Genomic DNA, 27,662 nt, shown 5'->3' with positions numbered 1-27,662 from the left:
TTCTATTACAGGTGATAAAAATTGTACTCAGCATCTTTTGATATATATCTTTGCAAAAGTTTTGTGAGCACAGCCCTCTTGTGGGCTCATTTGTGTTTGTGTAACAACTGGAAATGGGGAATGGCAAACTCCTTTACCTGTTGGATGAACCCCTGCTCCTCCAGGCTACGAGAGAATTGGCTGCAGGTCTAATCATTCATCCCCCTCACCCTGGAGGAACTGAGCTGCTGCCAGCAATTTGTCAACGTAATTTGGGCTTATTGTTTTCCTTCTGAAGTTTTATCTTATTTTCTTTTTCTAAATTAAATACTTATTCATTAGGGGGGGGAAAAAGTAATGTGTTACCTTCAAAGTGTTCTTCAGATTTTTCTTAACTCCTCCCTTTTAAAAACCTTCCCCTAATCCTCTCAAAGGGTAGTGACCCACCATGTTAAGAAATACTTGCGGTCACTACAGCCAAGAACTCGGAAAGACTTTATGCTTCATAAAGTCATCCTATCCGTCTCCTACAAACGTAACCCACCTATTTAGCAAGGATTTACTTTTTGCATAGCTTATCCTTCCAGTTGCTGGCTACATGGATGTCCCCAAACACGCTTGGGCAAAACATTCGATACAGCTGCTCAATACCTTAAGTGTATAATCCATAGCAGCGATGCTGCAGCTAGAGCAACATGATGGACAGACCTGGTCTTTGCATTCCACAAGCCTTATCCCACTTTGCTTCTGCTGGGCATGGTTAGCAACAATCCTCAGGTAGCCTGTTTCCCCATTCAGTATAAAATAAAGTTTTTGAATTCTCTCTTAATTAGGAAGAACACTATGAAAAAATACAAACTGATAAGCAGGACTAAAGCTATATTTTCATAAAAGTATAATGCCACATATTCCCTAGATTCCACACACACACTATTCATTCCAATCTCTTAAGTGTGGACTTTTGGGGAACAAAAAATATACCATCGACACTTTCTGAGAGGACCCACTCATGGCTTTGCCATCTAAACCATTTCCTTGTGGGGCTAACTGAGGCTGCCAGCCAGAAATCGCCCTTCCCAGCCTGCCAAAACTGAGCAGAGCCATCATGCACGAGACAACCAAACCCAAGGGGGTCAGAATAAATGATACATGCAGGAACTTCAACATGCTGCAAAATAGATTTTAGTGACAATAACTCCTCCATAATCTGCTTCATGCAACTCTGGTTCAGAGGTTATTTTTAATAAAACAACAACAATAACAAAGGCCCGAAATTAGGTAGAGGTGGAAAAAAGGTGCTCTGGGCCTAGAGAAATAAGGTCGTTGAAATGACAGACGGGTGATAACTAAGCCTGCAACGAAGCAGCACAGTGACTCTTGCACAGATGGAAACCTTTGCAGCGTTAGAGGCAGCAGGGCTCGTCGAACTAAAAAGCAGAAGAAATTCTGCACAGAAGTCTTGGCTCTGACCTGGATTCCCTTCCGAGCCCCAGAAAAGCCGTAAGCCTTCTATGTTTAGTTCTCCCTTATTTCAAAGGAGGGTAAGACCCTCCTCTGACTCTTTGCAGCCACATAAGAAAAATAAGATGTAAAGCTGCCTTTATGTATGCAACATAGGATGGTTTCTGAAACACACAGATAAAAGGAAATGAGGGCAGGCACCAATGCCAATACCACAGAGTGTGGACAAGTGGAAAAAAATAAGACTTTTGGCACAATTTTTCACAAGGCCAGGATTTCACCTGAAGGGACCTGAGGCACAACTAACATTGCCTAGTGCAAAGACCATCAAACCAACATCCACCAAACAAGATGAGCTCTCTCCTTTAGCCCTGCTATTGTGTTTCATTGCTCAACATACCCAGGTTCAGAGGAGCTAACTAATGTCTTTGTGCAGTGTGACCATGGCTGCACACCCACGTAGGTATTTCTAACATAGCAGACCTTTCCAATCCACCCTCTGTGCTCAAAGCACAGAGGAGAAGAGGGTATCCTGGGGAGAGGAAAGTGCCTGAGAGGCCTAAACAGACAGAGTGATAGCGCTTTCTAAAGGAAAAAGAATAATTAGAAGCAGCAAGAAGAAACCACAAAAAATAAAGGAGAAAGAAAAGGAGATCATTGGACTGGGTGGGACATAAAGACAAAAAGGATGGGGAAAAACCACAGTTCTTCTCTTCCAGGAGGCACCAAAGCCCCATCAATTCTGCAGGGCAAGACTTTGGAAAAAAACCCACATGTTCAGAGCTACGTAGAGACCCCGCAGCCTGAGCTGGGGGCCCCACCACCTTCTGTACATGCTCATATCAAACCTGCTGTTCCTGGGGAACCACCTCCAAAGCCCCTCTGTGGGGGACAGTGTGGGCAGTCAGACTTTCTCGTTGAGAGGATGCTGGAGCCACACAAAACCACCTCTGGCAATAACAAAAGCAAACTTCTTTTGGGCAGCTAGATCTTAGGTTTTGCTGCTTGTACTGGTGGGGGCTGCCCACAGCAGCCATGAGGGACACCTATGAAGCCTGAGCATCAGTGGTCTCAATCACAGCATGCATTACTTTTGATTGACCTTACTCCATTCCTCGTTTTTCTTTAATCTCAGCTCAACAGTAAACACCAGGCCCAGCCAGGTTAACGGAGCCAGCTGATGGTGATGCAGGGTTTTTGTCTCCCACATAACAAACATTTACTAGTACATTCTATTTAGAGCAACCCTGCACTGTAAACCTGCCTCCTCCCTTTGATAAGTGTATCACTAGATAGCGTTAATCCCTGTCCCTCTCTTGACACAAAGAAGCACAGCTTCGTGGCCAGGGTAGATAAAAATCACTGCTCCACGTAGATTATTATTTCTTTAAAGTCTAATATCATGCAGAAACACGCACAGACTTGTCCACAAACAACAACCCTGTGTCCCGAAGTCTGGTGTGCAAGGCCTTGAGGTATGCTAGGCCTCATTTTCCACGACCAGGAAAAAGGCCTTCAGAGACAAATAAGAGTTTCCTGTTCAATATTTCATGTAATGATTCCTCCAAAGGTGTAAACAGGAAAAAAGCCTCACCACTTAGAAAATGAGCGTCTGCCATCCCTTCTTTTTATTGCATTTACGTGTTAAAAGTCATTTAGAAGGAGACCTGCCAGATGCCCAGGTCTGACTGAGATGGCGCGGGCTGTCAGATGGCTGGCTGAGGTCCCAGACCTGACCCGCCCAGGCAGATTTGGGGCAAGAGGGAGCCCTCAAACTCTCCCACTCCTCTCTCTTCTCCCCTACCAGAGGCACAGCAGGCAGCCTCAATGGGAGTCAGTGTTTCGGAGAGATCTGAACTTCACTCTGAACATCTGGGCTCAAGGAAACAGCAAGGATTTACTTATAGCAAATCCCACATCTCTGAGTGTTCCCCTTACAGATTTTTTGGGGTGGTATCTTCTGAGAAGACAAAACAGACCTGCTGGGGCACTTGCTGCAAATTTTACGGGCACGTCAAGGCAGACTTCCAGCATCCCATCAGCCTAAACGGGGCTTCTTAGGGACGGAATGCACAAGAAGCACAGCCCTCACCCTGCAACAGCCATACTTCAGCTCCGTCACAAGCAAAAATGCCAAGCGTATGTCACAACTATCAAACGGGTTTTTTAGCTAACTGACAACAGACGCCGCTCCAAGTCAGCATATTTTGATTGCGGCGCATTGTTCACGGGATTCAAGAGCCCCGCTCGCTTCACCGTGTCGTTCGACACCAAAATTAAACCACGGGATAATTAAGCTCTGCTCCAGCTACACCTTTCCCTCTGAACGGAGGCGATACCTGCGCAGCCTGCGCTGGGTATAAAATACGTTCGTGATTATAAAACGTTTGCTTAATCTTGAGGGCGCCGCCTTGTTTTTTAAGGCTCTCTGCAAGTCACGCACTCTGGTACGTGCTGCCCGTTATCTTCAGAAGGCTTAAAACTGGAATCCCTGTGATTCACATTTTCCAACGCTTATGGCCAAACCCTTCCGTGGATCGGCTCCTCCACTTTCTACCATTGCACAAAGCTGAATCTGCAGCGAGGCAAAAGTGGCCTAGTGGCCTGGCTCTGTGAGCCACATGCCAGCGAGCTGGTGGCCACAAAACATGCCGAGTCTGGGCTGAGGGAGCAGGAGGAAGGCGAGCTACAGAGGTGGTTCACCAGGCTGAGGCGACCGTGGCTCCCCAATGCCTCCATCCGCTCATTGAGGGATGGCTTGGAAGCACAACAGGCTGCCAGAGTCACCAAAACAAGCTGGGCTGAGACATCCATGCAGCCTCCTTGTGCCTCCCAGGGAGGTTTTGAAGTACCGAGTGAGGCTTGTAACAGCAGAGGGCTCATGGCCCCGTCTCATATGGACCCATGCCCTGAAACAGGCAGACCTCAGGATGGGCAGATCAGCCACCACCCTACAAACGCTTCCAGTCAAATCCCCAGCTCTGCTTCTTCTGCAAAAGTTAACAGCAGCATGGCTACTTACCCCATCCAGTATTTATATTTATTCCCTCTCTCCTTTAAGATAGATAGAAGATAACAGAAGGGGCCAACGCCGAAGTACAAAGCCATCAAAAGCAGCCTTTCGATTCAGCACAGTGCTTCCCCCCGTGACACCAATGAGAAAGGCTTTTCCTTCTTTACACTATTTCCTTTAAACTATCCACAGAGTGAAATAATGAGTTCAACGTATCGCTTCTTATTCTTAACATATCTCCTATACCTTGCTATCACTATGTGACACATAAATGAAGGCATCAATCCTACCTGACAGTTAGTGAGAAGGAGGAAATCTCAGTTCACAAGTAAGTAATTGTCTTGCCCCAAAACCTCAGCAACAGCCCTGGGACAAGCATCTGTATCTCCCCTCCTGCTTTGTGCTGTCAGCAGAGCACCGTTCCCCACTCCTGTCCCTCCAGCATCACTGTATCAATTCTCACCCCAAGGATCTCTCAAACACTTGTCACTGCAGACCAAACCCCAGCTCAATGCATACAAATGCATGTAAGAGCAAAATTAATCCTCCCTGCACATACTCATCCTGTGCACACCCTTCATCTCTCTTTAAGGAAAAACAATAATAAAAGAGAGATCCCTCACAGGGCTATATGAATCTAGCAGGACACAGTCATACGTAACATGCTAGTACCACAAAGCTGTCCCACCAAGCACTGCCATGGGCCTGGGATAAGCACAGCAACGCTGCCTTAGTAGGTGGAAGCCACGCTAGTAAAACTAGTTTGTGCAATAGGGGAGAGGCCAAGAGCCTCCTGGGGTAACACAACTGCAAAACTTGCCCAGCAGAGAGGGGCAAAGGAGGGAACGGCTCGAGCACGGCAGTCACACTGCAGCCACTGTGCATGGGCAGTGTGCTCTGGGCACCTTTTCACTAGCACTCGTTGCAAACACTGGGCATCTCTTCCCAAGTCACTCAGCCACGGAGCCCCTATCCCTGTCAAGTGCTGCCCAAAAAGGCTGCATGAACACGTGAGAGCCAAGCTGTGCCTTCAAACGACCTCGCGGTGACATGGCTGTACCCATCACTGAAACACAGCCGCGTCCAGGATGCAGTGGGTCTGCTTCCTCATAACACCACACAACAGAAACTCTACATTACAAGCCACAGGGACACCCCTCTCATCGAAAAATCTGGCCAACTCTACCTATGCAAGATACTCTTGCGGACCAAGGGTCAGCTCAGGGTGCAAGGCGACCGTGGCACAGCACATCCCTGCGCCTGCACCCTGAGAAGGAGGCAGAGGAGCCATCCGCACTGGCTCAAGCCTAAAACCAAAGTGCCACCTACTGAGTCCAGAGCATTCATGTCCTGCCAGAAGGGTTTCTAGCAAGTGGCTGGCCACAGTTAATACTTAGCTCAGTAGATCAAGCCAAGTCTCAGCAAGCAGTCACCGTGAATGGAAGAGCATATACCTTGGGCTGTCGCTGAGCATCAGCAAGCAGGTGATATGCCACCTGAGACCAGGGACATCTCTGCACACCCCACCTCAACACAACGGACAGCCAAACAAGGGGTCAAGACTTTCCCGTCCAAGTGATAAACCACAGCTTGTGCTGACAAAGTGGGACAGCGCAGGGTGAAACACCGGTGAGACAAATCTCCTTGTGTGCCAGGCTTCGGATGGTCATTTCTGGCATTTCTGTTTGCACTGATGGCCACGGCCCTGCATCCCAGCAAACGGGACGGACAAAGCCACAGAGCTTTTAATCTGCTCTTGCCCTCTCCTCCCAGGAGCTACGCAGCCTTAAATGGAGCTATTCAAAGCCAGCCTTAAAAACACCAGCGATGATCTGACCTTCTCAGTAACAACAAAACCAGACCAAAAACCTAAAGACCAAAGGAATGAAAAGAAAATTACAAGGTAAAGTTTGCCTTCCCTGAACGTGTGCCAGATGCAAGAATCTTGGATTACATCGATGCAGCTTTCCAAATTTTAAATACAATAATTTTCTGTATTAAGGGCCCAGTAACTCTAATGGAGGCATAATTAGGCATTGATGCCATGCCCATATGAGAGAAGCTTGAAAAACTTAAATAAACTGTGAATGGCAGGATTAATACCACAGCTTTTCATTTTGTACAGCTGTTTGAATACAGTACACTGCCTGTGATGGCATCAGCTGTTGCTCTACTCTTGGTCAGTATTTCTGAAGTTAAAACAGGCAGTTATTTTAAGCAAATGAAGAATTACCTCTCTTATTGTTGGTCAGTTTATTTCAGCAAAGAGGGTTTAGACGCACATTTGCTTTGTGTTAAAAAGAGAAGAAAAAAGTCAAACTGCAAATAAAATTAGCTGGTCAAATTCAAAGTCCGGTGACACTAGTAAGAGAATTTTAATTTACTGTAATAGTCTTTCAGGACGGAGGAGTAAGTAATGCAGTTTTGGAGATCATCTGCCCAAGTGGGAATATCATATAGATGCCTAGAGAGTCCTTGAGAAAAGAGCTCACCTCGGCCCCGATTGAAGAGGAAAGACAATACTTTGGTGAAATAGAATTCTGTATTTCTAGGAAAGGCTCCAATAGCAAATTGCTTACTAATGCAAGAAGCCTCGTAAATTTTATTATGAATGGAAAGGGCCACAGCAAGCCTGTGACACTGCACTGCATTTGCACACACGGCTTAGCCAGTAAAAAGTAAACAAATAGGTTACTTATAAGCTCTAGAAGACACCCGAAAATACCTCTAACAAAAACTCAAGCTCCGAGAACTTCAAGCGCAAACATAAAACAGCATCCAAAACTGTCTTACGGTGACGTTTTTCACCAGGTAAATTAGTTAATTTTCAATCTTGGTTTTATGGATGGAAATATTATCTGAAAAGAGCTAATCAGGATTCCCTCACCGTCTTTAAAAACTGGCTTATCGGTGGACATGGAAGAAACTATCTACGCTGGGAGCACGCCAGGACAGCAAACCACCATGGCAAAATAAAACGCTCAGGTTACCCGGAGGAGGACTGATACCAGGAGGAGCTGAATGCCACGTTCACCTGGGAAATGCATCCTCCGAATGGCAGCCCCCCACAGACAGGGTACAGCCATCTCCTCTCCCCCATCTCACATGTCTGCTGAGCCCTTGTCCGTGCCACCTCGGCTGAATCCACCCACAAATACCTGTCCCACCATAAAGCTTTCTCATTTTTTTTTCCCAGGCGGCATTAAAAACAACATCTCTCTTGAGTTGTGAGAGCGGGAGCGAGAGGAGGGTGCGGAGCCGTGGCCGGGGCAATGACGAACACCAGTGGTTACGTGCGGCTGCAGAGATGACTATGCCGAAGGAAAAGCTTACCCAAAGCTCACGGGGAGCCGGCGGCCGGCCGGCAGAACCTCTCCAGAGTGGCGAGCACGAGGCCGCCAGGACGCTCGGGAAAGACGAATTAACTAAAAGTTAATGTGGATGTTCTCTTTCAAAAGAAAAGTGGCCTACTCCAAAGAGGGATTAGGCTAAAGTGAACTAAGGCCACTTTACTTCTGAATGAGAGCATCCACACAATAGTGCAATGCACTTTAACTAATGCACTTTAATTTTACACCCAATCAATTTGTCTTACCTCTCCTGAGTGTCCTTGTGTGGACAAACCCAGAGATTCATCGAGTTTTCAGGCCAGGCGGGAACCATTAGATCAACCCATCTCACTCCCCGCATGTTATGGGCCATTGCCTTTCACAGTTATCCCTTTATTGATCCCCAAAACTCATGGATGACTAACCTATCACCTCCGACGGGGTTGAAACAAACATTTCCTGGATTTGAAGACGCTTGCAAAACAAGAAGCCACCAGGACTTTCGGCAGCCTGTCCCGTCACCAGCAAAAGAACGGACAAATTTTGACACAAATCCATTTTCTTCCTGTTCTACTTGCCCCGTAAATTAGCAAGGAAATAACAGTCTCTGTATTGGAACTTTTAAATATCTTTTTTTTCTTTCTTTTTCCAAACAAAAAACGGGCCCTTTGCTTTCAAGACAAACACAGACTCTTTATAAATTGACCTCATCGACATTCGAGTTCTCAGCATCTGCCCAGATGTTCACCAATGAACCTCAATCTTCCTTTTCCAAAACCCAGTAATGCCCAGAAACCACTCACCACCTCATGTTATCACCTTCGGTACTCGTAACAACCCACATAAGCCTCCAATCTCTATGTTGCTCTTTGCTTCTCAGATATAATACACTCAAAATGAAATACATTAAACTATGACGGCAACAGCCAGGGATACAATTCGACAAGCTGAGCCCGCGGAGGTGATGGGGATCCCTGTGCCATTAGGAGTCCCTTCATTGAGGCCAGACCCCCACCACTGCCACAGAGGCTCTGAAGCTTTCCACGGGATCTCACCTAAATTAAAAAAGTGGACTCCCAAAGACATCGGCCTGCAGAGAATCTGCACTCACCTATGCTCCGAGGTTGGGTTACGTGTCTTTTTTTGCCTTTTGAAGGTGGTAAAAGGGAACAGGCAGTCACCTTAAGCATGCCAGAGAAGAGCTGAACCAACTGCTCGCAAGTTGTCTTTAAGCCATGTTACAGAATACCAGCAGCGGGTTAGATGTGGGGTCATTAATCAGTGGCAGAAACACACTTAAACGAGGCAAAACGCAAAATGCATGCTCTGTTAGAGATACCCTCTACAAATATTGCTGCAACTGCAGGAGAAAAACCCCAAATATAAACACTCATTTCCAAATTTGCCCTGAGAGCCAACACCTGCTCCAAGCAACTGAGCCATGAGGAGAGGAAGGTACTACCTCGAGGACAGGGGGTAACGCTGCAGCACCCTAGTCTCCCCTTCTCCCACACAATCCGCCCTGGGAAACAATGCCAGAAACCTTCAAAAATTTTAATGACCAGTTCAAAACAACCCTCCTCTTTATGTTCTTAAATTTGTTTAGATTACACAAGATAGCTCCTAACTGCATGCTCATGTGACCAAAAAACCCCAAACGCAGAAATGCAAAACAAAACAAAGATTCCCTAATTTAAAGAGGCTGTGCTGGATTTTCGCTTCTTAAGATGCGAAAATGCTTTTCAAAGCATCATCTATCAGCACGACTTAGGCTTACTCATTTTGATTGAGCACAACGTAAAATGATTCTTTTTTTTAGTGCTAACACTGCCCACTCCGGGCTGCAGTAACCCTTCTGCGTGCACAGCCCATTACCTTTATTGCTACCTGTGGACGAGCAGCCAGGGAAGACTCAAACCTTCAGCCATAAAGATTAAATTTAAGGTAAACTCATATTTTCACAGCTTCCTTGTAAACCTCCAAGTTGCCCCAAAATAACAACCCGCGGTCCCTAACGGGAGGCCGCCACGAGCTCCCGCTCACAGGAACGTCTCGGGATACGCTCACAAACGTTTAGGAAGAGTTCCAGGGTTACCTGGGGCTTAAATTCAGCTCTGGGGGGTTTGATATTGAAAAAAAACAAAGGAAATTAAACTCTCCTTTGCAACAACAGGTAGCTTCTGTTTGAAAAACACTTTCCATGGGAGTTAGGCCTGAGCACGCAACTTAAGGAAGGCTGGAAATATTGTACTCAGCTGTAAGGACGGGTATCTTTGGGCTCCTGATTATGATTTAAAAAAGAAACCCAAATCACCAGACCCAGCAAAGATTCTCAAATCGAAACCATACGTTAAAGAAATCTCTTATCCACACCACAATGTATTTACTCGCGTAAACACAAGGAAACCTTATTTCGCTCAATATAACTTCAGCCGCGGCGTTTCAGATGATAACAGGTCCCGGATACAAATTCACATGTTCTGCCTTCACGTTAAACAGCCCACCAAACTCGGGCAAAGGTAACACCTCCAGCATATCTCAACAACAAAACCAAAATCACCTGAAAACAACCAAACAAAAGGATTCGCTGGCTCAAGGCAGCATAAAGGCAGAGGAAATCAAATCAAATTTTGAGTCTTCTAAACGTTATTTTATTGGTCCTCCTCGGAGTCCTACTTGGCTCTCTCTTATCATGCCGAAATGAATTCTACCTTGCACCCTCTGCACTGCATCTATTATTTTGATGCCTGTTTCTCCAACATGGGAGCACATATACTGAAGGCAGTAATATTCTCAGCTCCCTCCACTTAAAACCATACACGGCTTCAAAATACCTGTGAAGAACTCCCTAAGTAAAAGTCTTTCCTAGTATTTCATTTCTTCCCCTCTGAGGCATTATTTTTGCATTGGCTGCAAGGCATAGCCAATATATCTGAAGTATTTGGGAAAGTTACTCCACTCACAACTGGTCAATGCCTTAAACAACAACCCACCCACCTTCAGATCAGCTATATATCGTGTTCCAGTTTATGATTCTTGCTTCGTAAAGAATACGCTCTAAGTAATTTCTCCACTTTCAAAAAAGCTGCTGCTGTCTATCCGCATTTTGTTTACAGAAACTCTGCAATTGTACACGTTAAAGAAAAAAAATCTATTGCAGCATAAATAGAAGTGTTGCTTTATTACATACATATATATATATATGATATACTATCACCTGGGAAGGGCCATCTAAAACGCCACAGTTGCAAACATTTAAGACTGTAACAAAAATGACTGAGGCTCTAGTACCGGTTTACTATCCTTCAACAATTTCCCTGACAGCGGAGTCAAATAATGTTGAATTATGGACCTTCTTGCAGGAAGTCTTATTTCATGTTCATTTTTTGATCATTTCCCTCCTAGTCCCTATAGGAATTTGGCTCCTTGCCGATACGCCTTGAAAAGTTTGCTGCGCGCCTAACTGGGCTCGTGCGTTATTCAACGATAATTTTTGTCAACTAATGCTACCATGCATTGGCTCAACAGGTTTATTTGCTGTAAGAAAACACTGTTTTGTCCCTATACAAGCCGTCCTGCGCTGCTAATGTACTTTATTTGGATCTGGTGGCTACTTTACGCTGTGCTTTCCTTAAAGGACTTTCTAAAAGCTTTCTGTGGACACGGTCTTGGAGGGGGAATTTTACAGTTTGGACTAGAGCACCTGAGTGCCAAGGTGATGCGGCTTTGAGAAAACAGCCCCACAGCAACAGTTTAGGATTCCCTAAGAAACTGAATTGCTGCTATATGGCTACAGAGATTCTTTGGGGTATGTCTTTTTTGTGTGTGTGCTAAATCAGAAGGAGTTTTCCCAGCCACATCACGCAACAGCTGTGTTTTAAATCTTTCCGTGCCCTGCCAAACATTTGAAAATTTAAACACGCAAATGTTTGAAAAGCTAATGATTAAAAAACAACAAAAAAAAACCCCAACCAGTTTATTTTGAAACTTTTGAGGATGGGCTCAATCCTTCAGCCAGGGTTTTTAAAAGTCCTCACTTGATCTCGAGTTCAACTATCCCTGGTAACAAAAGAAAAATCCCAAACTCCTGCCTCGCTCCTTTTGGAGCCGTAATGATAAACAACAGCTCCGCAGGTCCCACCCTGGCAGGCAGCGGGGTCGGGCCTGTGGGAGAAGGATGCTATTTTAGTGACCTATTGCCACTGAGCTAGTTAAATCACTGAACAATGGTTCGTGTTATGGGGCTTTACTTTACAAAATCTAGCATTAGTGTCATTGCTTTCCATTAACCGGGGGGGGGGGGTGGTGTGTGGACTTAAAGGCACTGGCATTGAGGGGCCTATAAGGAAAGAATAAATAGGGGGAAACCAATAAATTCTACAAAAATAAAAAAATCCCAGCCCTGTTAACTGTAACCTTTACTACCACAATATAAGAAAATGCAATTAAATCCATAATAAAAGCTTTTACATACTTACTCTTTTACTACTCTCAAAAGCACAAGCGTGGGCTGTCCCTCGGCCGGAGCCGGCCCTGCACACCGGCGCTTCCCGGGGCCGCGCAGCCATAAACGCGCACCGCGGAGGGACATCCTAATTAGCCGCCCCAGCGACAAGCACTCAACACCTTATTATTTAACCATTAGGGCCCAGATACTGCCGGCCTCGCCGGGGCCGGACTTGGCACCGCAGTGTACCGGGGAGCGCTGGCGGCCGCGCATCCCCCTGTAAACCCACGCAACCTCTCCCGCGCAGTCTCCACGCTCCCTTCCTCCCGTGCGGGTTTTATCCGCCGTCTCGTTGGCCGAGAGGGAGGAAGGGAAAGTGGGGGGGGGGTCGGACAGAGGACTTTTTCCCCTTCGACGGGGGAAAGAGAAGCCCCGCTCCCCGCGCAGCTCCGCGGCTGCGCAAGGCAGCGGTGCTGGGGCTGAGCTCAGCGGCGGGGCACGGCCAGCCCCGCGCCGCGGGAGAGGGGCCGCAGCCCACCGCGCAACGTCCGCGCTTCTGGACAGGAAAAAAAACACGAGGAGGGGACCCGCAGCGATACACACGACCCCCTCCCCCTGACAACCCCAAAACTATAGCTTCATTTCTTTAGCTTTCACTTTAATAAAATAATGATTCGTTGGGAAAATGGGGTATAAATCTTCATTTTGGAGGCAATTAAAGTGTTGATTTCATTCGTGCCCCTGAGCGATTCTTGTAATTTGCTCAAATAGCTTTATGTACCCAGCACTCCAGAGCTTTTAGAAACCCATTTTCTAGTTAGACTTGTTGGATTACAATTTTTATTCAACAGCAGCGAGCCGAGCTTCCCCTCACCTAGACCCTCGCTGCTGGGCTCCCCTCGCTTTAAGGCGCTGCGAGGAGACGCCGGTCCGCCCCCTTCCCCAGGGCAGCATTCCCCGGCCCCGGGGGAGCAGCATCCCCCGGCCGCGGCCCGGCAGACGCCTCCTCGCCGCGCCGCCCTCCGCCCGCCCCAATAAGAGGTTCCCCCCTCCTTTCCGAACAGAATTTGGGGGGAAAAAATACCTCTCCACACATAAAGCCTTTGCAAGTTCATGCTTTCCTTCATGCCTGCCTCCCCCCGCCACGGCACTGCCAGCAGACCGAGAGGCAGCGGCAGATAGCAGAAAATATTTAAGATACTGCTGCAATGCAATGCACCTTTATGTGGGTAATCTATAAAACAGTGCTGGTGATAATAGCAAAGCGGCTGAGGAAACTCCTGTCTGCTTGACTGCGCCTTGCCTGAACAAAAGGAAACCTCCAGAGTCGGGAGCTGATTACTCCTCTAAGACTGTATTTACGCAGCTGATCATCAAGAAGGGAATAACTTGGGGGTTTTAGTCAGGGATTTTATTTTTTCCTGTGTGCATGTATGCTCAGGGTCCCTCTCTCTCATAGCTACCCCCTCAGATGAGAGAAAGCAAACAGACCAGGAAAACCCTGCAGTTGCATCCAACTAGAAAAAGGAAAAAAAACCACCCAAATCTCAGCCACTTCCATCATCCAGGAGCTTAATTTAGCTCTGGGCACCTCCTGAATTAGCCCCAAATGCTCTCATTAAAAGGCAAGAATCCCAGGATAAGCACAGCAGAGGGGACAGGCAGAGAAGTGGGGGGGAGGAAGGGGGGGGGGGGAAGAGGGGAAAGCCAGCGGCTTTCCCAAAGTCATCCTTGTTTCCTACATCGGCTCCAGCCGGCATTAAAGGTTTGAACCATCCCAGAGAAAACCTGGACCCCATCAAAGCCACACAAGGCTTTGCTGGCTTGCTTTTGGGCTTTTAGATATAGTTATTTTCTTTCTAAAGAGAAGCACTGGAAACTTGCAAGAGCAAGGAAAATGCTTAAAAACCTGGGTCCCGTTCTATTTTCTCTGGGTTTGGGGGTGTGGTGTGTGAATTTTACTGGGATTGGGAGGGTTTTTTTATCCTTCTATTAAGTAAAATAAAATGGGCGCGTTTGCAGCAGGCAGGCGTGCACAAAGCAATGTTCACTGAAGTCTAAAAGCGTTCGGCCAAGGAAAACTGACAAGACGGACTAATGAACCGTAGAGACGGGAAGAAAATAGCCAGTATTTGCTAGATTTCAAACCCTCTCTCTGTCTTCCCCAGACCACCTATCTCGGATTTTATTATTATTATTATCATCACTATTATTATTTAGGGAAACGAGTCCAGCCTTTCCTAAGCCACCGAGAAGCCGGCGATTCACAGCTAGCACTTCTATTCTTGTAAAGGGTAAATAAAATAAAGACAAAAATTAAAAGCGACAAGAAACAGGTCGAGTTTGCAGGCGACGCTTTTACAAGCTCATCTCGCCAGGTCGAATCTGGGAGCAAGCCTTAATGAAGCAATAATAGCCACATTATTCAAAAAATTTTCATTTCGATGGAAATTTATCTAAAAGGGACTTAATCATATGCAAATAATAAAAAGGAGGCGTAGTGACCCGGCGAGCCATCTGCATACAAATTTTTCAGCGTGTGTGCGGCGTTAGCGAGATCATACCTGATCTGTTAGGTTTGCTGATCTTGTTATGTCTTCACTGTCCGATTTTGATCCGCCCTCTCTATCGTCTATGACCAAATCGATAGGCATTTTTCCTTTCAAACAGCTAATATACCGGTGGCAGAAATTGTCACATAATTCGTGTACCTAGATTATGATGGAGGTTCAAAAAAAAAAAAGAGAGAGAGAAAAAAGGGGGGGGGGGGAAGGAAGAAAATATAATCAGGAATACATAAGTAAAATTGACAAGTGCAACCAGTCTCCCCCCCTTCACCTCTGTGACATCAAAAGTCCTAAATAGGGGAAACACACTGCAATTATCCCCCCGAGACCTCTAGACGCATCCAGAATTAGGAATAACTTTCTTTTCTCGCAAAATAGAGATATCCCAGAAAATTGACAGTGACAAGATGATTCACAGGCTACAACATATTCAACACCCGTGTTAAATTCATCTGCTCCCGGAGCTGTGGCCATTAGAGAGGTGACCTGCATGGGTGACATTTAAGGTAAACTATTTAATTTCATCCAGTTATTTCATCATAAACCCTTTCCAAAGGGGTACAAGGACAGGGGGGAAAAAGGATTTTAAAACACAAAAGTCTATATATCCCGATGCACTGGGCTGTAACACGTTCTAGGCATCCCTGCCCTGAAATCCCCAGCCGCCCTGACAGACTCGTACCTGAGCCGCCTCTGTTAATGGGCAGATTCTAATACGTTTTGGGTAGAGCGAGAACAACCTGCCAGTTATGGTTAGATAAAGTGGCTGAGGCTCCAGAGAAACTTTTCAAGTATTTAAAAAAACCCTCTCAAAATGTTTATTTTTAGGAGAAAGGGAATTCTCTTCTAGGCCAGCTATCAATGACACGTAAAAAATCCTCAGGAAACCAGAGCGCCCGTCCAATTTAACGTGAGCTCGGATGACATCGCCTTCTTAGAAATTACCATTCTCCCCACTATGATCTCTAAAATAACCAGCAAGGAAAAAAACATAAAACCCTCCAAAAACACAACAAAACCCCCAACGCTGGCATTTAGGCCGCAATCTCTTTCTTCTGCTCAGAGGTGTACAATATTCCCAGGAACAAGAGAAAGACACAACTATCAACTCTGCTTTGTCTCTGCAAAATGTTACAGGACAATCCGTGCCCTGAGCCTGACCTGCAGATGGCTCTTAAAAAAAAAAAAGGAAGAAGAAAGAATTAAAAAGATAAATTCCCCATTCCAACTAACTGCAGCCAAAGTCTCTTCCCCATCATCACTGAAAAAAAAAATTGGTTTTTCCTTAAAAAAAATAAATCACAATTTCAGGGGCTTGGCTGAACCAACCATCTCCAGTCTCATCTGCAGCACCACAGAACTGCAAGTATTTACACAAAGCCAGCGAAGTATTAGAACGAACACAAGGCCTGGGCGTTTGAGAGCCCGGTTTTAGAGGCTGAAATTGTAATTAAACTGCGAAGAGAAATGGACGCCAAGATTGGTCTTGACACTAATTACCAGAAAGAAAGACATTTATGCAAATTTCCCAGAAGCCTGAACTTCAGTGGTACTGAAACTGAGGTGGAAGAAAGAAAAAGACAGAGACACACACACACACAAATTACCTTCTCTAATTCCAACAGATGAAACCTTAATACTTGTATGGCTTGAATCATCTGCAAAGATACAAACAAAACGAGCATTTATCTCATTCCTGGATTTGGGGATATTTCCTACAGCCGCCCCTTGCTGCACTTTGTAGCTTGACTTTTCTCTAGTAGTAAATAAAAAGTTGTTTTGATTTATGGCAATAACACTAAAACTTAATAGCGGTGGCTTTTGTGCCCTGTTTAACGAGAAGCGATCTAGAGTTAACCAAAAGGGGAAAAAAAAAAAGAGGGGAAAAAAAGTCCCTATTGCAACGAAGCAGCTAAATTATACGGATCATAAACATTTCTTCTAAAAGGGAAAAAAAACCCCAAAACAACCCTCAACACCATGGCTGGCTCCTCGCTCTGCAAGAGCGGGGGCAACACTCCTACAGCCGAGGCAAAAAACTGTTGTTTATCCTTAAAAATAAAGGCAACAAGAAAGAGTAGAAAAGAGCTTGTTTTTGGTGAGTCAGCAAATGGGGCATCTCCAGCCACAGCAATCCTTTCCATTTCCCACCGAGCTGCTCAAAAGGTGCGCGGAGGGGTTGGCTACAGCGTGGATAAATCCACGTTCTGCTTGGGCCGGCGACCTCGCCACCAAGCTCCCCTTTGGATGGGGTCTGCTTCATGGACAGCCTCGTGGGATATTTTTCTTTTGACTTCCACGCGATTACCGCACCGTATTTATTTGTGATTAGAAAAATCAGCATCACCTTCGCAATTCTTTTCTAATCTAAAAAAAATAAAAATAGAAAGTTCCACACGAGCAACGTTAAATTTGGCACCACCAAAGCACCTCTCCAGAAGACACTGAAGTTTAAATTAAAACAAACATTTAATAAGATTCTTTTTTTCTTTAAAAATGGGAAGGGAGGGTAGTGGGGTGGGGGGTGGGGAGAGGAAGAAGTGTTGTTAACTCTTACCAAGTTATCCAGTTCAGGATTAGAGGAAAAGAGGGGTTTCTCTGCTCGGATCTAAATAGAAGAAAGGAGAGGAAAGGAGAGGGAGGGGGGAAAAAAAAATAATAATAAAAAAAGATTTGAGATGTGGAAGCAGAAAAAAGCAGACGTTATTATTTCTTGCTTCATTACCCTGTCGGGTCCATTATGTAACCTTTCGTGCAAAGCCCTGACTGCTGGATTTAGTACATCAGCCAAACACTTGAACAAGTGAATCAAATACACCGAAAAATACCTACGGAGCTTCCCGGGCAGAGCCCTGGCTCCTGGGAGCCACGCAGCGGAACTCCCCGCCTGGGCACAGACCGCTCCGATTAATCCATTCCTTTAAAGGGGTGGTAAACGCCGAGATTTCCCCATTATTTTGGTTTGTTTTGGTTGGGGTTTGGGTTGGTTGGTTGGGTTGGTTTTTTTTTTGTCTCTTGCAGTAAGAGAGGGGGGAGGGGGAAACGCGCATCTTTATCTCAACAGAGACTTGTTTTTCTCGTTAAGGCATTTTTTTTTTCCTTTTCCCTCTTTCTATTTTTTCCCCCCCTCTTGTTTTTGGGTTTTTTTTTTTTACCGTTTCAACCTGGTTTTGCTGACCTGTTTGGCGAACACTGCTATGTCTTCATTGAAAGACTCAGAGGAGCAAACATCGCCTCCCGCTACCCCGGGCTCCCTGGGTGTGCATGTAGCTAATTCACATTTCTCAAAAATCAGTGCTAAAAGAGGGAACAGGGGGTGTCTGAAAGAAAATACAATAGTCACACACATACAGAGGGGGGGTGGGGGTGGTAAAAATAATAGTAATAATAATAATCATAAAGAACATAACGAAACAAAAAGAATCAAACACAACAATAGTTAGTCCCGTAGCAGCGTGCGTGGGGAGGGGGGCACCCAGCGAGGGGGGCTCCGGCACCCCCCGCGCCTCCCGCGGCGCCCCGGCCCCTTCCCGCAGCCGCCCGGCCGGCAGCCCTGCATCTCCCCAGCCTGTCCGTGTTACCCGGCCCCTGATATTGTTCATACAACCTTAGAACAAGCTAAGAATAAAATCCAAGCTGGTTCAGCAGCCATTTTGAATGAACTTTCCTTGTCTTTAGGAAAATAAATAAATAATAACAATAATAATAACAATAATTTTAAATCCCTGGATGTCTGCTTCTGCCTTTCATGCTTTTAATTCCCATTTTCTGCTGGAGGACTTGCTGGGAGAGAAGGTGGGGAGGTAAAAAAAAACCCACAAACCCCACGACAACCAGAAAAAAAATCCCCAAACATCCTCCATCCAAAATAAAAAGAGAAAAGAAAGAAAAACCACCTTAAACCCATTCAACAGCCAGCGCCAAAGCAGCCGCTGTACCGGCAGGCGCTGCCTGCCGCACGGCACGGCCCGGCCCGGCCCGCTGCTTCCCCCCGCAGCCCAGCCTGCGCCGGGAACCAGGTGCTTTTGGGCTCTCCCAGCTTTAAAAGCCTCCCCGGGAGAAAAGCTGCGTGTGCATCTGGCTCCCTCGGACGTTTAATAATTTAGATAAATAAATAAGCGTGGGCACACACACACGCGCGCGTATATACGTGTGTTTATAACGGGCAGCTCAGGGTGGGTTTTTTCCCATGGTTTCATACTTTTCCTTCTTTTTTTGGGGGGGGGGGGGAGGGTATCGCACTCCACTGACTTTTAACCAAGGCTACAGATTTCTGATAAACCGATAAAGAAACTGAACGGCGTGATTACACCTTCTTTTCTTTTTGTTTTTAGTCCTCCTTCTCCTCGGTGTTTGGAGAACGATTTAAAAAGGCTCTTAAACTTCCAACTCAAGACAGGCAGATTCATTTCTTTAAAGCATCTGCCACCCAACGTAACCCATCAGCTCTCATTGCCACGGCCTAGAAGCTGCTTTGCAAGCTGCCGCCTTCAGAGCCGTTCAGTGCTCTTGGCTAAAAAAAGTTTTTAAGAACCATTAAAATTTAAAAGGAAATTAAAAAGTTAAAAAGTTAAGAGAGCCGAGGGAAGCGGCGCTTCTCCCCTTCCCAGGGCAAGGAGAGGCGGATGAGGTGGAGAGCTGGGTGCACCGCTCCAAACTCTCCCGGCTCCCAAACTCCCTGCAGAGATTTACCACCCGGCACAGGTTGTGCCCTGGGAATATTATTTCCCTGCTCTTCCTCCTCCTCCTCCCTCGAGTGATGGCTGTCGCCTGTCCAACAAGCTCCGGCTCCTATCCTGCAGTTCCCCCGCGGCCGAGGGACTCCCCAGCCCTCTCTCCCCTCACCTTTCCATAACTAACGCCCCCCTCAAAAGGAACAAAACGGCCCTTTTCCGCGCGGCGCCCTTCCCCATCCCGCGCAGGGGCTGTCCGGCCCGCGCCGCCGCTCCCACCCCCTCCCCGGTCCCTCCCGCGCAGGTTGCGCGGGGGCGCGGAGCCTCAGGCGGCACCTACCCGTAGATGGCATCTTTATCTCTCTTGAGGGCGTCGTTGACCGAGGCGCCCATGGCGGGGGGCATGGCGTTGGCGTGGGCGGCGTGGGGGTATTGATGCGAGTGGAGCGGCGGCCCGTGGTTGAGGTGGTGGACGGGCTGCATGGGGCGGGCGCCGTGGGGGTCCCCGTACATGGTGGTGGGGATGCCCACCCCCTCCATGCCGCCGTAGTGGGGCAGCTCGTCGTACTGCGGGGCAGAGAGAGCGGAGAGGCGTCGGAGGGGGGCGGGGGGCGGCAGCAGCTCCCGTCCCCCCCCCCCGCCCTCCCTGGGGGAGAAGCCGCTTTCTCCCACCCCCACCCCGCTCCGCAATGCCGGTTCTTTCCCCTCCTCCCGCTCCCTCCGCAGCCGCCGGCCCGGGAAGGCAAACGCCGGACCGCGCTGCTCCGGCCCGGCTGCCCGCACTGCTCCGGGGCGGAGAAGAAATAATAGTGATGACGATAAGAATAAAAATAAGTAAAAAGAAATTAAAGTCCTCATCTCCGAACCTCCCAGATGCCCTCCTCAGTGAATGGAAGAGGTTCACGAAGCCTCACTCTCCCTTCTGCCCAACTTTTCCCGCTGATCACAAGTCAGGTACCTCACCCAGCGAAGATGCAAAAAGTTCAGCAATAGCAAAAAAAAAAAAACCACCACCAAAACCCACCAAACCCCAAACAAACCCTAAACACAGCCTCAAACTAAAAAGGAGCGATTTTGGGGGTTTACAGCAATTCCACGCGAACGCACTTGGAAAGCCGAAAGGCTGGAAAACGTTTTGCCCGAGCTCTCGGGATTTTGGAAATGCCTTCTTTTTTTTTCCCCCCCTAAAAAGAGGAGTTTTCTTTGTTAAAGATTAAGGAGTGAAAGCTAAGGCGGTTCCCAGGCAGCGGGAGGAAAAAAAAGCTACTTTTCATCTATTAAAAGCGAAGGTGTGAATAAACACTTTTAAAGATCCCTGACACTTGCTTGGACCAAAAGAGTAAAAGGCAAGTTGTCAGCAGAGAAACTTTCTTTCCCACCCAGCACTCGGAGGTGCAGCAAGCAAATGAGGCAAGAAAACTTCTTCCCAGGGCTTCACCCCTTCCCCAAATCCCTCCTCACCAGGCCCTGGCTGATTTCTTTTTTTTTTCTCCCCCCCCCCAAAAAAACCCCTTCAATTTGGGGGGTAGTTGGAAGGAAAAAAAACCCCAGAGATCGCATCCAAAAAAGAAACAATACACATGGTAGTGCAGGCTGCTAGCCTCTTAATTCAAATCCAAGTGACTTTCTTTTTAAAAGAGCACCTTTTTTTTCTCATTGCATTGTACTTTTTGTGAATATATATAAAAAAGAGTGAGAGAAAAACAAGAAAAATAAGAAAATAAGAGAGAGAGAAAAAAAAGTTGTGCTTGCTCCCAGCTAAAAAGTTGTCTTCTGAAAGTGAAGCGGTATATCATCACTAACACAGCAAAACGCTCAGAGACATGCACACATACAAATATTTCAAGCACCGGTGACTTTAAAAAAGACATTGGTAGGACTAGAGCTACAAACCCAACAAATACAGAGGCTCGGACATATTCACTTACATGCCTGCATGTCATTAATGTCTAGAAAGCTTGCCTTTTCCGTGAGAGATCCGGGATGGGGAGGTAAAAGAATCAAGAAAATATCAATATATACAGGTTTTTAAGGTTACAACTGATCAATCCTCCCGCTCCAGGACACCGCTTTGTGCCCCTACTCCAAAGAGGAGGGGAAAAAGGGAAGAAAAAAAAAAAAGAGAGAGAAAAGAAAAGAAAAAAAAAAGCAAAAGGGAAAAAAACTTTTTCTGCAGCGTCTCTGTCAGCCACGTTTCAGTATTATTGCACATTTGAAATCCGATTTTTTCATACGTACCCTTTGCGCCATCGGCCTGCTTGCTCCCTTCCTACTTCAACTTCTAATATATCCTCTTTAAGGCCAGTGTGAAAAGAAAGAAACGTGAAGTTCCCCCCCAACCCCCCCCCCCCCGAGGAAAAAAAAAAAAGAGGCAAAAATCCCTTAGCGTCGCCAGCAATGAAAGCAATCGAGTAAAATCTTCGGCTTGCTGGATCTCAGCGAAGCGATACGGTAACTCAGCATTAAAAAAAGGAGAGGGAAAAAAAAATAGAAGGAAAAAAAAAAATCAACTCTCCCTTCTTCCTTCCTTTTTCTTTCTTTCTTTCCTCTCTCCCTGTCTCTCTTACTCTCCCCCTCTCGTTTCCAAGACAGCGGCGGGGCGAAAGCAAATATCCTTTCCCCAAATCGGGGTTGGGTTTTTTTTTTTTGGTTTGGTTTTTTTTTCCTCTCTTTTTTTTCTTTTTTTTTTTTTTTAAAGTGCCCCTCAAACCCAACTACCAAGTCTCATGGCTTTTTGCCACTCCGGCTGTCAATCACAGGCGAGCTTGTCAAGGTGCTGAATGACTGATGATGATCCGCTGCGTGTGCTCCCACCGCGCAGGACACCTCGAATGTTAAAATTTTCGAGCGCGCTCACCCCCAAAAAAACACAAAAAGAGGAAAAAATTTACGGAAAAAATCTTAAAAAAAGAAGAAAAAAAAAACCAACCGGAGAGAGGAGGAGAAGGAGGAAGAGGAGGAGGAAAAATTAAAAATTAAAAAGGCTCGCTAACGCGCCGGCTCTCCTTTTATTATGGTTATTATGATGATGATGATGATGATGGGGGGGTTTTTTCGCTCCTCCTCGGATCGCTCCTAATTCCTCGCCGGCGCCGGCTCGCTCTGCCCCTGCGCGGCCGCCGGGCGAGGCTGGCGGAGGCGGGCCGGGCGCGGGCGCGGGTGCCGGGCGGAGCGCCGCGCCGTGCGGGGCGGGCGCGGGGAAGGACAGTGGGGAGGGGAAGGGGGGGGGGGAGGAGGAGGAGGAGGGAGGAGGAGGAGGAGGAGGAGGAGGCGCGGCGCTGCCGCCGCGGGCCGCGCGCTGCCGGGCGTCCGCCGCCGCCACCGCCGCGGCGAGCGCAGCGCAGCGCCGGGCTGGAGCAGACTGCGGGAACCCGGAAGTAGTGGTGGCCATAACAGGTCGCGTCTTACACAATGCGCTGGGCGGCAGCAACTCCGCCACCGGCGCAGGGGGGCGCGCCGCCTGCCCCGCGCCCGCGCAGCGCCGCGCCCCCGCCCCGCGCCAGGCGGGGTGTGTGTGTGCGGGGGGGTGCTGCGTACAACGCCTCCTCCCGGCCCTGCCCTCCGCACACCACCCCCCCCCGGCCGGTGCGTGCGTGCGTGTGCTGTGTGTCCCCCCGCCCCCAACGGGTGGGTATAGGGGCGCTCCCGTCCCCTTTGTCTAGCGGCGCCACCGCCCCGCTCCGCGCTCGCGCAGCGCCCCGGGGCCACGCCGCCGCCCGCCCCTCGCTCCCCCGCCCGTCTTTCCCCCAACCCCCCCTCCCGCCTCCGGCGGCTCCCCCCGCGGCCGCCGGCCGAGTGAGCTCACCCGGCCCCCGGCCGCCGCCGCCGCGCCGCCGCCGCCCAATCAGCGCCGCGCCGCCCCGCGCCGCGCCCCCATTGGTCCGAGCGGGAAGCGGGGCTCGGACCGGCGCGCCGCGGGGGGGGGGCGAAGGGGGGGCCGGGGGGGAGCAGCGCCGGGGCGCCCCGCGGGCAACGGGGCCACTGGCCGCGGGGCGCCCCCCTCCGCGGCCGCGCTGCGCTCCGCGGGGAGCGCCCCTCCTGGCGCCCCCCGTGCGCGTAGCCGGGGGTCCGCTCCCGTCCAAAAGCACAGCCATCCTTCCCCGCGGGTCCCCGCCGCTCCGGGAGCGGACAGCGGCTCGCAGTGCCCCTTCTCCCCGTACCTGCGAGCCGGGCTGCGCGCAGCCCCGACACCACCGCATCGCCTGCCCGGGGAGGGAGCGGGGCGCGGGGGGGGGACGGGGGAGAACCCCCCCCGCTGAACGGCAGCCCGGTGCGGCGGTCACCGAGAGATCTGCTGGAGAAGGGCGGGCGGGGGGATGTGTGTGCGGTAAAACCCCCGAGGCAGGGGCGAAGCTGCTCCGCTGCCGGGGCGCCGGGGGTGGCGGGCAGCGGCTGGGCCCTCGCCGCCGCGTCTCAAACTTCAGGGAAACCCGTTTCGACCCCTCACCCCCTCCTCCCCTTTCCTTTCCGCTAGGACCGGCTTTTTATCCCGGCGAGGGAAATAAAGACCTCTCAGGTAAGAGCCATTTTAATACACTAACCTCCACCCGCCCCGCGCATCCGTGGTGGGAGCCGGGCCCACTGGGCGTGGGGACTCATTTATTTCTTTACCCCGGCGAACGGCGCTCGGTAACCATTTCCCACCCCACAAGTCCCTCGCAGGAAGAGGCTGCAGGGTAACCCCAAGAGATACCACCTTCTCTTCATCCCTTTTTCCTCGCCCCCGCACCCCCAAAAAGTTAAGGGAAAACCCCCCAAACTCCCCGTTTTTAAGCGTCCCCACCAGGCCTTTATACGATCGCTCCAGCGCAACCCAGCCTAAAACACTTTAACAGTGTAATTACAGTCGTACAAATTGTTTGCCCAAACCTCATTCTGGATAAGGATTTTACAATTAGCAAACAGTTATTACTGTTCGGGCGCGCTGCGAGAGCCCGCGCTGCGCGTCCTGCCGCCTGCGACGAGGTACCGGCCCTAACAAATAAACTCGCTAAAAAAGAGAGAGAGAGAGAGAAAACAACACCTCACAAGTTGATAATCCGGACAGCAATCAATCATCTGTTAAAAAGAAAAAGTAAAGGGACGGTTCCGCGCCTTCTCGGTAAGCTCCTGCCGAGGCTGACGGGCTGCGCGGCGGCACCGACCCGCGCAGCATCCCACCCCGCTGCCTTCTCGGGCAAAGCTGCTCTTTTTGGGGGGTTGTTTTTTGACTCGACCCAAACTTGCCGTTTTGTAAGGATCTAGTGACACTTGCCTATCGCACGGTGGAAGGAAATGGGTAAAAAAAGAACCAGGGATGATATGAAAAGCGAAGAAAGCGGGGATTTAGGGGGTACTCCGGCCGGGCAGTGGCCTCGCTGCGGAGCGCGGTGCGTTGCGCGCTGCAGCGCGGCCCCGGTTCAATGCTCCCCCTCGCCTTGTCCTCCCTCGGCTTAAACGGGGCCTTTCGCGGAGGGGTCCAGCGAATTGAGGCAAAAAAAGCGCGTCTGGGGAGCCGGGGAGCCTCCTCCAGGAGGTGGAATCTGGGTCCATTTGCTTATCGGATAATAAATGAGGCTTTTAATCAGTCTGAATTTCCCAGCTTAAGGAAAGAATTAGTCATACCTAGGAACAATCCAGTGTTTTCTCGCTGGCTTCCCTGCCGCCTTCCTAGCAGGGATTTTGGGGAGGGAAGGGGGGGGGGGGGGAGGAATTAGCATCCCAGTGTGCTCTTTCACCATTAATATTGAAATTTGAAAACTGAAATAGGAACAAGCAGAAGAGACAAACAAACACGAAACCACAGAAGAAAGCGTTTTAAAAGCGGCCGAGAGATAATCCAGGAATGCTCCAGATAAGAGAGAGGGAAGCGATACGTGGGGAGATATCGCAACAGACAGAGCCTGATGAAACGCTTGAATGAGGGATGGGGAAAAAGGAGAGAGGAAAGAGAAAAACCTGTTTGAAGACTTATTCAACCCAAGGCAGGGGGGAAAAGTGATAATAAAAGGCAGTTTAACTGCGAGGAGTTGAAGCGCAGCGCCGGGAGTTTCGGGGTTTGTTTACCAGCTCCCGGTTCAGAAAACAAAGAGCGGAGGGTCCGGCTGGGGAGTCATCCCGAGGTCAGCTTGTGCTAGCCGGCAAAACAGCCAGGGCCTGGGATGCTGCCGGTAGCCCCGGGGCGAGCGCTGCCGGATCGGTGCCGCAGCCGCGCAGCCCGCGCAGCGGCCCGCGGAGGGGGAAGGACGCACAGGGTACGGGGGGTGGCTGCCCGCTCCCTCTCCCCCCGACGTTTGCAGAAGTTATGGGGGTCTTTTATTAATTAAATAGAGGGCTTCATAAAATATTCCCCATAAAATTTACGGTTGTCTTAAAACTTTCCAAACACCGCTATAAATTTTTTTAAAGAAAATTAACTGGGAAATGAGTTACTGGCCCGGGATTTTTGATCACTTCCAACTTCTCCGGCAGCGGTGCCGGCGGAGGGAGGGAAGGCACGAACACACGCACACACAAAAGGAGGTTTTCAGAGACAAAAGTGGCTGCCAGGTTCATCCCGCGGTGGCACCTCGGGGTGGCCCGGGCGAGGCAGAGCAGAGCCGGCTCCAGTCCCTGCCCAGCAGCGCCTTCCTATTTCACACCGTAATGAGGCCACTTCTGCCTCAGATCCCCAGAATCACCCCAAAACCCAGCAGCACGATAGTTGTTGGGGTTGGGTTTTTTTTTTTTTTGGAGGGTGAAGGGTTTTTGGCATCTTTTTTTCTCACACAACCTCGGCGCCACAAGTTCATTTGTATCAATTGGGAAGCGCTGCTCCGCGCCGGTGTTCGCAGCGATACCTGTGTTTAACCCAGCTGCCCGCTGCATCTCTTTACCCCTTTCCCTATGCCAAAGCCCTCTCCCTTGGTTAGTACTATTACTATATTTCTGGTTGAATTAAATGACAATAATAATTTCTTTAAAAAAAATGCTGTGTAAAAGTCTGTCCGCTTCATTAAAGAAAAAAAGCGCAAGCTGCTCGCCTCTTTGGCATCTGAAGGATTGAGCTGTTGTGCCGTCTACTGGGCGACGGGGAAACTACAGCCCGAAATGCCTGCAAACTTTCTGCGGGAGTTAAAAAAAAAAAGGTAGAGAGTTTTCGGCAATTTGGAGGGGCCAGAGGCGCCAAATTTCTCGGTAGAAGAAGTAGGAAAAGAAAAGCGACCCGGGAGAGAAAAGCTGAATATGTAATTGTTGTTCTTTTTCGTCGGCTACACCTGTGTAATTGTATGAAAACTCCACTTTTAAGTGCTCGGGATTTTATTGACTGCAGAGTGCGAAGCAATCAGCTGCATGAAGCAGGGATTTGGTAAAGATGGTTTGAGTTTGCCCGCGATAGGCAGCCGGACATCAGCTAAATACGTAGGAGGAAAAGAAACGAAAATAAAAAGAAGGGGACACATATTTGGAAACAGTTTAAAAACTTTGCCACCACTCGGCTGTAACGTGAGGCCAAGCGAGCGCTCCCTCCCCGGGCACCTCCCGCCCTCGAGGATGCTCCCGGAGGTTTGATCCCTCCAGAGCAGCTACTCTTTGGTGGGGCACGAGGAGAGGGGAGGTTTTACGCCTGCACAGCGTCAGCCTCCACTTCAGCGAAGCACACAGGTTGCTGTTTGAAGTTCCTGAGACTGCCTGTGCCCCAGTCGCGGATGCTGCCAGGCAAGATGCAACCACGCTGGCTAATTCCTTTCTTGGCTCTCTGTTCCCTGAGACGCTCTACTCAAAACAACAATGTTCAAAAAAGAGATGCAAAAAAACCCCACCTTCGCGAACCCAAACCAACCAAACAAAAAGTTTGTGTTTTGTTTGTTTATAAAACCCCTCACCTTTAAGAAAAAAACAACCCTTTGACTTCTACGAGGTGAGAGGAGCAGAGGGGCTGTGAAATGCAAAGCCTTTGTCGTATTTACAGAGTGTTAGCAGCCGACTGTACACGTAGATAAAAATCTAGAAGCCTACACGAGCTCCCAAGGAGCTTTTTAAAGCAAGGATCTCTAAGCGCCTCTTCTCAAGCCGCACATCGCCTAAAAAGCCGGAGACAACCACGTAGCCGAACAATAGGGTTTTTAAAAAATATGTGTTAACTGGAGGTATAAGCAAACCCTTCTGCCACTTGTAGCAGACCAACTCCGACAGCTCTCTGCCTTCAGAGCCACTTGCCAGAGTTCAACAGAG

General features: G+C 48.8%; 1 protein-coding gene across 1 annotated transcript in view; it reads right to left on the bottom strand.

Annotated features, from left to right (window-relative positions):
* The window catches only part of MEIS1 (Meis homeobox 1), a 107,534-nt gene extending 85,736 nt beyond the window's left edge, over window positions 1-21,798 (bottom strand). Inside the window, exons 1-6 of the mRNA XM_061989204.1 lie at window positions 21,708-21,798; window positions 19,810-20,036; window positions 17,975-18,116; window positions 17,354-17,404; window positions 16,404-16,454; window positions 14,794-14,940 (exon numbers count right to left, since the gene is read on the bottom strand). Coding sequence (XP_061845188.1) covers window positions 14,794-14,940; window positions 16,404-16,454; window positions 17,354-17,404; window positions 17,975-18,116; window positions 19,810-20,036; window positions 21,708-21,719 — 630 coding nt within the window. The 5' untranslated portion in view covers window positions 21,720-21,798. The remainder of the gene's footprint in view (window positions 1-14,793; window positions 14,941-16,403; window positions 16,455-17,353; window positions 17,405-17,974; window positions 18,117-19,809; window positions 20,037-21,707) is intronic.
* Window positions 21,799-27,662: the final 5,864 nt, after the last annotated feature.

Source organism: Colius striatus, chromosome 2 (genome assembly GCF_028858725.1).
Source record: "Colius striatus isolate bColStr4 chromosome 2, bColStr4.1.hap1, whole genome shotgun sequence".
Lineage (NCBI taxonomy): Eukaryota > Metazoa > Chordata > Aves > Coliiformes > Coliidae > Colius > Colius striatus.
Note: the sequence above shows the minus strand (reverse complement) of the source record. Positions and strands in the feature narration are given on the sequence as shown.